Source organism: Corticium candelabrum, chromosome 15, assembly GCF_963422355.1.
Source record: "Corticium candelabrum chromosome 15, ooCorCand1.1, whole genome shotgun sequence".
Taxonomy (NCBI): Eukaryota; Metazoa; Porifera; class Homoscleromorpha; order Homosclerophorida; family Plakinidae; genus Corticium; species Corticium candelabrum.
Genome location: NC_085099.1, coordinates 3,025,229 through 3,036,841, shown reverse-complemented (window position 1 = coordinate 3,036,841; position 11,613 = coordinate 3,025,229). Strand labels below are relative to the sequence as shown.

The 11,613-nt window shown below is 42.2% G+C and overlaps 2 protein-coding genes across 3 annotated transcripts; both read left to right on the top strand.

The window, feature by feature from the left end:
- Nucleotides 1-2,019: 2,019 nt before the first annotated feature.
- Nucleotides 2,020-4,305, top strand: LOC134191155 (uncharacterized). The gene is made up of 4 exons (XM_062659735.1): nt 2,020-3,062; nt 3,115-3,161; nt 3,448-3,525; nt 3,939-4,305. Exons 1-4 carry the CDS (start codon nt 2,122-2,124, stop codon nt 4,193-4,195), a joined length of 1,323 nt encoding a protein of 440 aa, XP_062515719.1. The 5' UTR covers nt 2,020-2,121; the 3' UTR covers nt 4,196-4,305.
- Nucleotides 4,306-4,985: 680 nt separating this feature from the next.
- Nucleotides 4,986-9,975, top strand: LOC134191190 (uncharacterized). 2 transcript variants are annotated; one of them, XM_062659773.1, is made up of 4 exons: nt 4,986-5,069; nt 8,003-8,353; nt 9,367-9,462; nt 9,533-9,975. In XM_062659773.1, the coding sequence occupies exons 2-4, from the start codon at nt 8,038-8,040 to the stop codon at nt 9,802-9,804; spliced, it is 684 nt and encodes a 227-aa protein (XP_062515757.1). In that variant the 5' UTR covers nt 4,986-5,069; nt 8,003-8,037; the 3' UTR covers nt 9,805-9,975. The 2 variants fall into 2 exon arrangements, with proteins under 2 accessions (XP_062515757.1, XP_062515758.1); XM_062659774.1 differs by lacking the exon at nt 4,986-5,069 and adding an exon at nt 5,164-5,184.
- The last annotated feature ends 1,638 nt before the right edge of the window (nt 9,976-11,613 follow it).

Genomic DNA, 11,613 nt, shown 5'->3' with positions numbered 1-11,613 from the left:
CAATCGTTTTGGGACGCGAAACGTAGGTGACGTAATACTAGCTTATCAGCGTGAATCACTCTCGGGAATTTGTTGAACCAATCAGCAGACGTTTGGCACATCAACAATGGGTGACGTAACAATCCCGCGCATTATGACAGAAAAGCCGAGATGTCGTAAACCTCCATTTTACGGTCAAACTGTCGTCAAACCGAGAAGCGCAGAGTAAAGATCAGGTAATAGTTGTTCGCGTTTGTTACTTTTTACAAAATAATCGCAAAACAAACGAATTTATCGTTCTTCAAGAAGCCAAGCGAAGGTCCCATGGGACCATGCATCTAGATAGGCACCGTTGCATACACACCACCAACATGTCATCCGCGATCTTCAAGAGAGCAATATGTTGTAAGTAGAACTGATGATGAACGATCGACGTCGTCTTGCAAGAAAGATTCATAGGAAACGTTGACGCTGCCTAATTAATATCTTCTGGATCCGGTCGCTAGATGTACATGATGTCGCTTCACAGTATATTTTATGCAGCTAGGAGACGAACACCGATCTCTAGCTACAACGAAATAGCGGAACGAAAGATGGCGACGATTCAATAAAAGTATGATAATGATCTGATAGTCCATCTCAATAGTTAATTAATTTATTAACTTCCAGTAATACAAGAGCGCTATACATGCAGAATTGAGACATAACGTGGATAACAAGCCCGCGACGTGCAAGAGTTGCGTAGCTGTGTGAATCCGAAGTAGTGTGGAACATTGATGGTATTTAGTTAATTATCTTTAATCACATTGATAAATCTAGATGTTTTCAAAGAATTGTCGTTTACATTCTAGCAACAATTAAACTAATGATTATTATGATTAATTAATAATAATGACAATAATTTAACAAAATTTAATAAATATACATTGATATTTACAATAAATACACACACACGAAGGACACACGCACACGTACACACACACACACACACACACACACACACACACACACACACACACACACACACACACACACACACACACACACAACGTCACTTCTGTCACTTGTGCTGAATTCGAAGAGTAGTGAGGGACATTGATGATATTTAGTTAATTATCTTTAATCACACCGACGCATCCCTGTGTTTTCAAAGAATTATACATTATAGCAACAAGCTAATGAATAAATAATGATGATGACAATAAATAGACAAAAGTTAATAAAATTACATTAATATTCACACTAAATATACACGTGCCACACACACACACACACACACACACACACACACACACACACACACACACACACACACACACACACACACACACACACACACACAACGTCACTTCTGTCACTTGTGATAAATTCGAAGTGTAGTGTGGGACATTGATAATATTTAGTTAATTATCTTTAATCACCTCGACGCATCCTTGTGTTTTTACAGAATTATACATTCTAGCAACAAGCTAATGAATTAATAATGATAATGACAATAAATAGTCATTTACAAAATTAATAAAATTTACATTAATATTCACAATAAATACACACGTGACACACGCGTGCGCGCGCGCACACACACACACACACACACACACACACACACACACACACACACACACATACACATGTATGTACACACGCACGTGCACACACACACACAGACAAACACACACACGCAGACACACACACACACACACACACACACACACACACACACACACACACACACACGCACGCACGCGCGCGCGCACACACACACACACACACACACACACACACACACACACACACACACACACACACACACACACACGCTCGTAGCTGTGAAGCGACGGTGTAAACACAGCTTCATTTACTAGTAATATTTATTTGTCTACTGCAACTTGAAAGAAACGACACTCACAGCTCTCGCTGGTCTGGCTACACGAGGCTAATTACATGTGTGTGTCCATTGCTGGAGACGACAACTTGTTGTGACGTCACGTTTCGTAAACGACGCTGTGCGCAAGCGCGTTTACTTTAATGGCTGTTCGTGAGCATTTTCATATTCTTATCTTTTGCGCTCTCGAGTCCGAGTTGCAGGCGGCGTGTAGAGTTCTGGAGAACGGAACGAATAGTAGTTTTCAACACGCACACATGTGTGCTATTAGTGGACTACTAGTATGTCGGGGTTGGAATGGTACAGTTCTAACCATCGCCATGATTTCACAGACGGAGCCTGGTGAGACAACGTGCTGCGGACGGCTAACAGAGCTGCAGAGGTATTTCAGTGTCGACCTCGCGGTCATGACCGGCAGCTGCGCGGGTGTTCAGGATGTGGAGGTGGGGATAGAGTACGGGTGTGTTGTTGTAGCAGAACGCACGGTGATGGAGGAAGGAATAGAAACCCCGGATGGAGAATTTCTTGCTCATGGAAATCCGGCAAAACTAGATGAAAATCTTAGTGTACTCATTAAATCCTCATTAGGGAAATTGGATGGCAGTAGGGACTGGCTGAATGTTATACCTCATGAGGCACGGTTTCCTAGTCCTCGATATGCACAAGAAATCGTCATTAGTGAAGTTTTTAAGAGAGAAACTGGATTAAAAAAGAAGGACTTATTTGCAATACTTGAAGGTAAAGAAGATGTGGAGAATATTAGTTGCAGAACTTGGGATACCATTTTGACACAAGCGGCAGACGTAGCAGGATTGGTGAGTATCTCACATGGAATAGTCAGCTGCACGGAGGAGGCGAGGGCATACGAAAGAGATGCATACGAATTTCCTCGGCGAGACGAAATCAAAGTTGTCGTGGACTCGATCGGTAGCGTCAGAACCCTAACAAAGCCACTGCCCAACACGATAGCAACATATCGGAAACGGATGGCAAACTGGAGAATAAGAGGAATCGACGTGGAGGCACATCAGTTCATGACTCACAGCAAGGCCGCCTTTCCCGATTGCCTACCTCTGGTCATGAAAGGAATCTCCGACTACGGAGATAGGCTACAACACGACTATTACCAGGAGTATGCAGCATCGACTCCGATCGCATTTCTTCGACATCTACTCACACGGCAACCTTTTCTTGAATTGTATGATTTGATGTGTTGAAATCATGTCTGAGGTAACCATGTTTATTTGCAGTCTATCTAGAAGGTTTCATTGGGAGCAGAATAGAACAAGAGACCAAGGTAACTTTTGCAGTCCTTAATTTCATTGTGTCAGAATGTAGAGTCTGAGGTGTAGATATTTTGTTATAATTACCCGAGGCGTGAAATGCTATTGTAGTAGTGCAGGCCAGTCACGTGACGTACGTACAGTCGACTATTCTTGGTAGCTTGACGACTCGCTCTGCCTACTGCATAACACGTGACCAAATAATGAAACTTATTATTCCTGCTTTAAATTTCAAGTTCTACTGTGTCTTATGTATGCATGTTAGACCGTCAATCAAGTATAACTTGTCAATATTAATAGATGAACAACTGAGTCAAGCTAGTCGTCTCTCGAGATCTCAAAGTGACTCACCACTACTTGCATTTGGTGATTCACAAGGTATACGAAATGGTATAATGTAGTGTGGTGTGGTTGACATCTAGTTATGGTGGCGATATTGTATGTGTCTGATACTTAAACATAACGGCTTAATTAGTACCTGTAAATTGGTAACTTTTATTGCTTGATACACATCGGCAGCAATTCTCTATTCGCATTTCCTTGTAATGGAGTGATTATGTCTAGTACAGTACATGTCACTGTTTGAGATGTTGGAAATTTTTGTGGCTAGAAAGTTGTCATTGTTTACTTATTCTATTAAAACTTCCTTATTTGTATTCATTTAGTATACAGACTACTGATTTTAATTAATTAATTAGACTTTCTCTTGTCATCGAGAAGAGCTGAAACAGCACATAAATAGACTAAATGATACATTTTGGTACAGACTGGATAAAGTCAATTGTTTTTAGTGGCTGGTGGTGATATTGATGCTAGAGATGAATGTCTTCCTGAAGAAAGCCTGTTTTATCCTCTGTTGATGGAACAACTATCTGATATTAGAACAGCTGAGCAACAGTTTGTAAGCACCGTCGCTGGGCAGTATCGGGAGGAAGCTGTTCGAGAACACGTCGACAACATGGCGAGACGTAGTAGGAACAATGTAAATGGACAGACCCAACTTGGCGAGAAAGGAATTTTGGAAAGTTTGGAAAGAGATGATGCTTAACGTTTGTAATGGTTTGAATGGATTTGTTGGTATTTTTAATAGATTTATGTACCGGTACTCTGTTTTTTAAATACATTTTTTGCTTACTTGTATGGAGTTTGTGTATGAATGAGGCCATCTGTCTGTCAGTGTGTTTGTGTGTGTACCGTAGATGCTGGATTGTGCAGATGCTTTCTTACGTTCAGGCAGTATGTACCTACAGATGTGAATTGAACTACAGGTGTGTGTGTGTGTGTGTGTGTGTGTGTGTGTGTGTGTGTGTGTGTGTGTGTGTGTGTGTCTGTCTGTCTGTCTGTCTGTCTGTCTGTGTCTGTCTGTCTGTCTGTGTCTGTCTGTCTGTCTGTGTTTGTCTGTCTGTCTGTCTGTCTGTCTGTTTGTCTGTTTGTCAAATACATATATTTCAAATCCAAAGAAATTCCATCAGTCTGTGTGTGTGTGTGTGTGTGTGTGTGTGTGTGTGTGTGTGTGTGTGTGTGTGAGAGAGAGAGAGAGAGAGAGAGAGAGATTCCTGTATGACACTTTCAGCCTTCCATGATCTATGAGTGTGTGTGTGTGTGTGTGTGTGTGTGTGTGTGTGTGTGTGTGTGTGTGTGCATGTGTGCGTGTACAATATATGCACAATATTAATATATCATACAATTAAATCATATATATATATATATATTATATATATATATAATATATATATATATATATAATATATATATATATATATATATATATATATATATATATATATATATTGTACACCACAAAGACATATGGGATTTTCACCAGTCACTTGAAGTGTATCCGGGACTCGTTCTATCACAGTCGGTCTGCGAAACAGGATCTGGGACGGTCGGTTTCAACTCGAGCGTTGGGTGCAGCTAAGGTGCGTGTATGCAGTGTACGTAGCGTTTACTATTGGTTGGTGATCGCATAAGCACTAGAAGCTCCGAAGACTGCGCGAAAACGCTCGAGAAAGGTCGCTGCGCATTGCAATGGTAGTAAGTAAGCTTATGCCTACAGTTGTGACTGGTCCGGAACTGTGTGTGTGAGTTCGATGTGCCAAGGCACGTTCGTCATTTTAGAAACTAGACTCGAGTGTCAAGTTTTCGCGTTGATTTTTCATATTTCGAGTTGAAAGAAGGCACTTAGGATACAGTTGCACATCGGATGCCTAGAATTCCAGTGGAGGTCACGGAAGTGTTGGAATGCTTCAGGTTTTCTACATTTTTCCAAGCAGTCTTTCGGCTCTAGACCGGCTGGATGTTAGCTCTAGGCGTCGCGCAGGTCTCTTGTGTATGTATGTCCGCGACTGCACTCTGTTTGGCCACGCCCTCAGTGGTGTGCATGCGTCTGCCAGACTGTAGTGGTCTACAGTATGATGGGAACATTCTGTGTCTTCGATTTATTGGAAGTCGCATTTGTGGTGGAGATCACTCTAGTAGACGCGTCATGATATTGTTTGGCGTTGTGTGATGTGTAGCCGAGGTTCCAGACGCTTTCCCGTATGTACTACTGCACGTGACAGGTCCCGCTCGCTCCTCCTACTTTTGACCCCATATACCTGTCACGTGCAATAGGACATACGGGAAAGCGTCTGGAACCGGTCACGTGTAATGTTGTAATCACGGTTGATGTTAACATTGAGTAAAAAGTATGTACATTGTGTGTTTTGCAACATAAGCCTAGCTTGGGCTGGTATTCAGCTCCAGTGTGGAAAACAACGGTAGGACATAGGACAGTGTCCCACCAAATGTGTTGTTTGTTCGACCAAATACTGCACCAGTGTTGGGATGTGTGTGGACAAGACATCTACTCGTTCGCATATATGATAGTGTAAACCTTGTCTCCTAACACATGATGGCTTGTCCAATGGTGTAACTGTTAATTTCATGAACTTAGGTGCCTCCTAGCATGCTTTATCCAGAGAAAACCTCAGCTGCCTTTAACGTCATTTCTTCCTTGGAAGTTGGTCTTAAAAAGTTGCATGCAAAAAATGGCTGCAGTAAGGGAGGCACTTAGTTAGACATGTAACACCATACAAGAACGTCCTACCAAGGCTCAGTCAGTCTCAGCCAAAATAATTTCCGATTTTCCACACTGCGCTCTGTCTATAAATAGGCATTGTGTACACTTTCAGTTTGTCGACTACACCCACATGCACCGACTTTTGTTCTTCAGGCTTTTTAGATGTAGGTTGTGTGGAGCTGATATAGTAGTAGATGAATTAATATTTCATCCGGACGAATTAGAAATAGAAGTTTCTCTAGAGTGTTTTTGCTGCTTTCTAAGTGTTACAAATTTTGAGTTTTCTCTAATCTGTTACAACACTACTTCATACAGCTGGACAGAATGCATTCTTGTGTTACTATAGTCTGTCCAGCTTGAGATGACACGTGCAATTTAGACTATCTCCATGCTAGTTGCTCTAAACCAGAGCCATAGTACCGGTCATAAAGGATTACTCAAATCAACATTTTACACATGTGGCATGGTAATTACAATTATCCTAACAAAATTAGTCGTTTAGCGATTCAGTATTTTGTGTAACCTCCTTTAGTGTCTATGACATTGTTTACAGCTCTGATGTTTATGTGGCAACTGCTGCTGAACAACACATGCAAGATAATACCATATGTGCTCAATTGGATTAAGATCCGTCGATTGAGCTGGCCAGGGACTAAGAGAGCTGTGGCCATTATGCTGGAGCCATTTTTGAACACTCTTTGCTTGGTGAGCGGGAGCATTGTCATGTATTAGTGTGACGTCACCATGACCTAGTTCAAACTCGTGGATTGTTGGAACTAGCACGTTTTCGAGAATGCATATGTACTTTCAGCATTTAATTAATTAATTAACGGCTCGTTGACTAACGCAATGTGACGAATGCGATTCCTCATCATGCAGCCCCAGTGATGACAAATTATTGAATTCAGTCTAAATCAGCAATTACTACGAGTGAGTAATCCTTTTGACCAGTACTGTATATATAGAGAGGCTCTGCTCTAAACTAGCCTCGTGTACCAGACCCTCTCCTGCCGTCCTGACCGGTTCCCATATGGCGTTGTCGTTTCATATGGGAACCGGGCACGATGGCGCGAGAGGTCTGGTACTGGGCTACTCTAAACGACGACATATGTATAGTCGGGCGGGTTAGTTCCTGCATAATTGATTAGGAGGCATGCAATTAGTAAGTCTTGCCTAAGCTACTACTCTACGGAAAGTAATTGTTTGAAAGTAGGGTTTAGTTTTTTGTTATATATTAGGTGCGACTACAACTACCAACACTCACTTTTCAAAAGTCAGTTTTTTACTTTTTAGCAAAACGGCTGCGTATCAATGGGAGTTAAATTTCTATCAATAGTAGATTAACTAATTTTTTGTTTTTAATTATTTTTAAATTTCTAGTAAGTTTTAACTTAATTAGCAGTAACAGTAACATCTAAACTTTTAGCTACTACACGTAGACTAGCTAGCCAGTCACCCAGTCACACTAACTGCCAATTATTTATTTGTTGAAAATGTGCATGCCAAATGTGCATGGCAACTGGTTGTTTTTAGTCTAGAATTTAGAATTGCCATTTTTGGCGGTTTGCTTACTTTACATTTTAAACATAATTGGTATCAGAGCTGTAGACATTGAAATCAATTTTGATGGAATTTGTCCAAATTTTGATTTGTTCGAATTCCATCAAGTCGGTTTATTAGCTATTTATTACTTTGTGGTTACTATGAGAACGGTCTCACTAAATAGTGATATTGCGCTATTCAGCCTATCAAGATATTGATATATAGGTAATTAATTAATTAATGTTATAGAAGCAACAGACTCACTGCCCCAGTACAGATTGAGCATGGATCAGCAAGCTGGTAGCAAAGTGCAAGGAAAACAGCTGGTGAAGGTGGCTTCTGAAATATCCTCTAGTTGGGAAGAGCTTGCTTCTAATCTTGATGCCGACCTCTTCGATACAAATCGTACAGACAGTATCAGGCGTATGGACCCCTTGGATCCACAGAAGCAAGCAAAGCGAATGTTGGATGCTTGGGTGGGCAAGCATGCGGATGGTGCTACTCAACGTCAGCTTATTCTAGCTCTTTGTGAGATGGGAAATCGGGCACAAGCCCACAATGTTTTCACTGAAGCTCTTGTCACGTTTGTGGAGAAGGGAGGTTAGTGTGTGGTGTCTCTGATTGGTGCACGGGTAGTTAATTTCAACAATTGGCTGGAGTGTGGAACATTTTAGGAAAATTGCTGTATTGTAAGAACTTGTATGATATATGCAATGAGTAAATGTTCTACAGTGGCGTAGGAAGCAGTGCAACTGTGCTTTTTGGTGACCTCGCATACCCACACTCTACTATGCTTTCTTCCGGTCTGTCTTCATGGTACATGTATGCATACTGCGCAGAATCACTAAATGTGAGATTGTGGCTGAAGACGCGTTGGCACAAGGATAAAGAATGTCACAAGTGCAAGAAATGGGACACATTGTGTCTGCATGAAAGAGGAGTGCGAAGATGAGCAGTAAGCCAAGGAAACTGCCATTCAAAGCTCATCATGTCGAGCAATCAAGCTAAGAGTGCCGACTCCATCTGTTTTGTGTCACAAGCACTTTCAGTGTCATGGTAGAGCACGCTACATGACCACGCCTACTAGCGCGCGTTAGGTCAGGCCCCACAGCTTTAAATTTGCTTCCTATGCCTCTGTTCTGGTGCATGTACTGATTGCACGGTGCAGGAAACACGTTTGAAAGAGATCTTTAACACGTAAATATTGTAACTATTTTAGGTATGTGGATATCGTCAAGTGATTTAGCTGCTAGTGATAAAATGCATTAATATTGTTAGAGATTATCTTTGATCAATTGGTGTATGCGACTGACGTGAAATTATATTACCATATTTCTTTGATTAAACAGCGTTCTCGTTTAAACGCGCCAGTTGTATCGCTAGCTAGAAATAAACGCTACAGCATTAGTCGAAGAAATACGGTAATATATAGACAATATGAACTAAAACAATTATTTCAAACTTAACTTACTGTTAACATGTGACACAACACGTTTAGTAAGTCACTCGCTGTGTGTGTGTGTGTGTGTGTGTGTGTGTGTGTGTGTGTGTGTTTGTGTATTATTGCCGAGCATAGTAATACTAGAAAATATACATATTGCATTCTACTCTAGCTGTGCCATCTGCTGTACCATCTGCTCCTCCACATGGCCAAGTTCAGGCTACTAATGGAGCACAAGCAACCCCTGCAACTGCGTGTGAATACGAGGGTACTGACTGATTTTCGCGGGAAACATTTAGTTATTATGAAAGTCTCTAATCGGTTTAATTTGTTTACAGCACTTATTCAGGACAAGGAGGGTAGAAAGAAGCTCACTAGAGTCATTAAAAACAACGTGTCGGGCTCGTATCTTGAAATCGGACTCGAGGCTGGCTTGAAGCAGAACGTAATAGATGAAAAGGCTAATGCTCAGACATCTGGACACGCTAAACTTCAAGCTGTCCTCGGTGCTATAATGGAAGATGTGGGCGAGAAGGAAATGCTCCGAATAGTTCTAAAGGCTTGCAAAGAATTGGGCATAATGGGTGGTATTCGGGATGACTTGTCCTAGTGGTTGTGTGATTTCTCTGTGAAGGCAACTTGCATGTCGCAGGTAGCTTGATGTCGTGCAGTGTTGGCTAGAAAAGTGTTTAGCGAATATGCTTTTTACATAAACTTTAATTTTGAATGCATGCCGTTTAGTTGAGGGCAAATAATTTGACGGTATTGAAACTTTTAATGACGCGTGTCGTGCGTGTGTCTAGTAATGATGCGTGGGTAGATATACTCTAGCAAAACCACTGTAACCCTTTCCAGCGCATGCGCACATTTGTAACGAGCCAGTTGATTACACATACCGTATTACTAGACTCGTGCCCAGTCCTCCTCCGCGCTAGGTTGCTTACACCACGTGCGCTAGCTGTCACGTGTGTATAGGTCCATGTGGTTTCACACGTGTGGTTGGCTTAAGCACGGTGGAGCCAACCACACGTGTGAAACCACATGGACCTATACACACGTGACAGCTAGCGCACGTGGTGTAAGCAACCTAGCGCGGAGGAGGACTGGGCACGAGTCTACCGTATTACCTCGCCTAGAACGGCATGCCGTTATAAGCGAATTTCATCAAAATCCGCTACAACTCCAGCTGGACCCTGTAACGGCATGCCGTTATGGGGTGAGGTGCCGTTAATTAAAGAGCGAGGAGGTAAGGTAGTCACAGTAATACGAGGCCTAATAGATTCTTTTGATATTAATATTGCGGTAATGGAGGAGACACGTGTCAATGTGGCGGATGATGCTAATGACCATGTTGACGATGTTGCCGTTGGTGAAGACTTTGACAGTCAGACTCAAGTCGGCCGAAAGCCAGAAGCAGGAAATCCTACACGGTAAGATTCAAGTTGTCGGCCGTGGACAAGTTTGATCAGCTTGGCGGCAATGTCTTGAGGCGCTGGTAAAATTCCCTCATTTTACAACGGCATGCCGTTGTACCTCGAGGTATAACGGCACCCTGGTAAAATTCGTTCCCTAACGGCATGCCGTTCTAGGCGAGGTAATACGGTATATGATAAACAGATTTTAATAACAGTTTTTGTTGTGTGCAATTTATTTAGCAAAACATTTATAGTAGATAGAATACCGTCGCCTGCACTGTCCCATGTTTACTACTAATATAGAAGTGGCTGCATTGACATTTTCATTTGACAAGGATGGTCGAAAGGGGGAGGGGCTGGATGCACTGTCATGTCTACTAACTAAAGTAGATACACCTCTGGCTTGGACTCACTAAACATTTTACGTCTGTAGTTTGCTAATAATGTGAGACATTAGTATTTTCAATCTGACCTGGTCTCATATAATATATATATATATATATACCGTATTTCCGCGCTTTAAACGGCATGCCGGTAAAACTGGGGTTTACCAAGAACAGTGTCAACCCTTTCTGGTACCCTAAACCGGCATGCCGGTATAGAGTGAGGTATGCCGATATAGAGTGGGGTAGCCTTGGACTCAGGTCTCGAGTGCGCGAGCACCTAATGCTGATGGCGGACGACGTCCAGTCGACGACATCCTGCTCTTCCAAGAAAGGAAGAAAATCGTACACGATTCAGAAGAAGATGGAAGTGTTGTCGAGGTTGGCAGAGCTGGGTGGAAACGTGGCGGGAACAGCTCGGGAATGCGGAGTACCGAGAAGTTGCGTGCAAGACTGGTCGAAGGCTGACAATCAGATCGAAGCAATAAAGAATGACATACAGATTTCGACAAGAAAGAGGAGAAGATCCTCCGCAATGGCTGGATCAGATGGAGCCAAGAGAAGAGCTTGGTATCCTGAACTAGAAACGGAGTTGTCGTCGTGGGTAGACAAAAGACGTGC

Excerpts from the sequence above, each read along its gene's own strand:
- LOC134191190 (XM_062659773.1), top strand. The coding sequence starts at position 8,038 with ATGGATCAGCAAGCTGGTAGCAAAGTGCAAGGAAAACAGCTGGTGAAG. Across the intron at positions 8,354-9,366 it reads CACGTTTGTGGAGAAGGGAG|CTGTGCCATCTGCTGTACCA; the intron begins GTTAGTGTGTGG and ends ATTCTACTCTAG. Across the intron at positions 9,463-9,532 it reads AACTGCGTGTGAATACGAGG|CACTTATTCAGGACAAGGAG; the intron begins GTACTGACTGAT and ends ATTTGTTTACAG.
- LOC134191155 (XM_062659735.1), top strand. The coding sequence starts at position 2,122 with ATGTGTGCTATTAGTGGACTACTAGTATGTCGGGGTTGGAATGGTACA. Across the intron at positions 3,063-3,114 it reads CGGCAACCTTTTCTTGAATT|TCTATCTAGAAGGTTTCATT; the intron begins GTATGATTTGAT and ends GTTTATTTGCAG. Across the intron at positions 3,526-3,938 it reads TGCATTTGGTGATTCACAAG|TGGCTGGTGGTGATATTGAT; the intron begins GTATACGAAATG and ends AATTGTTTTTAG.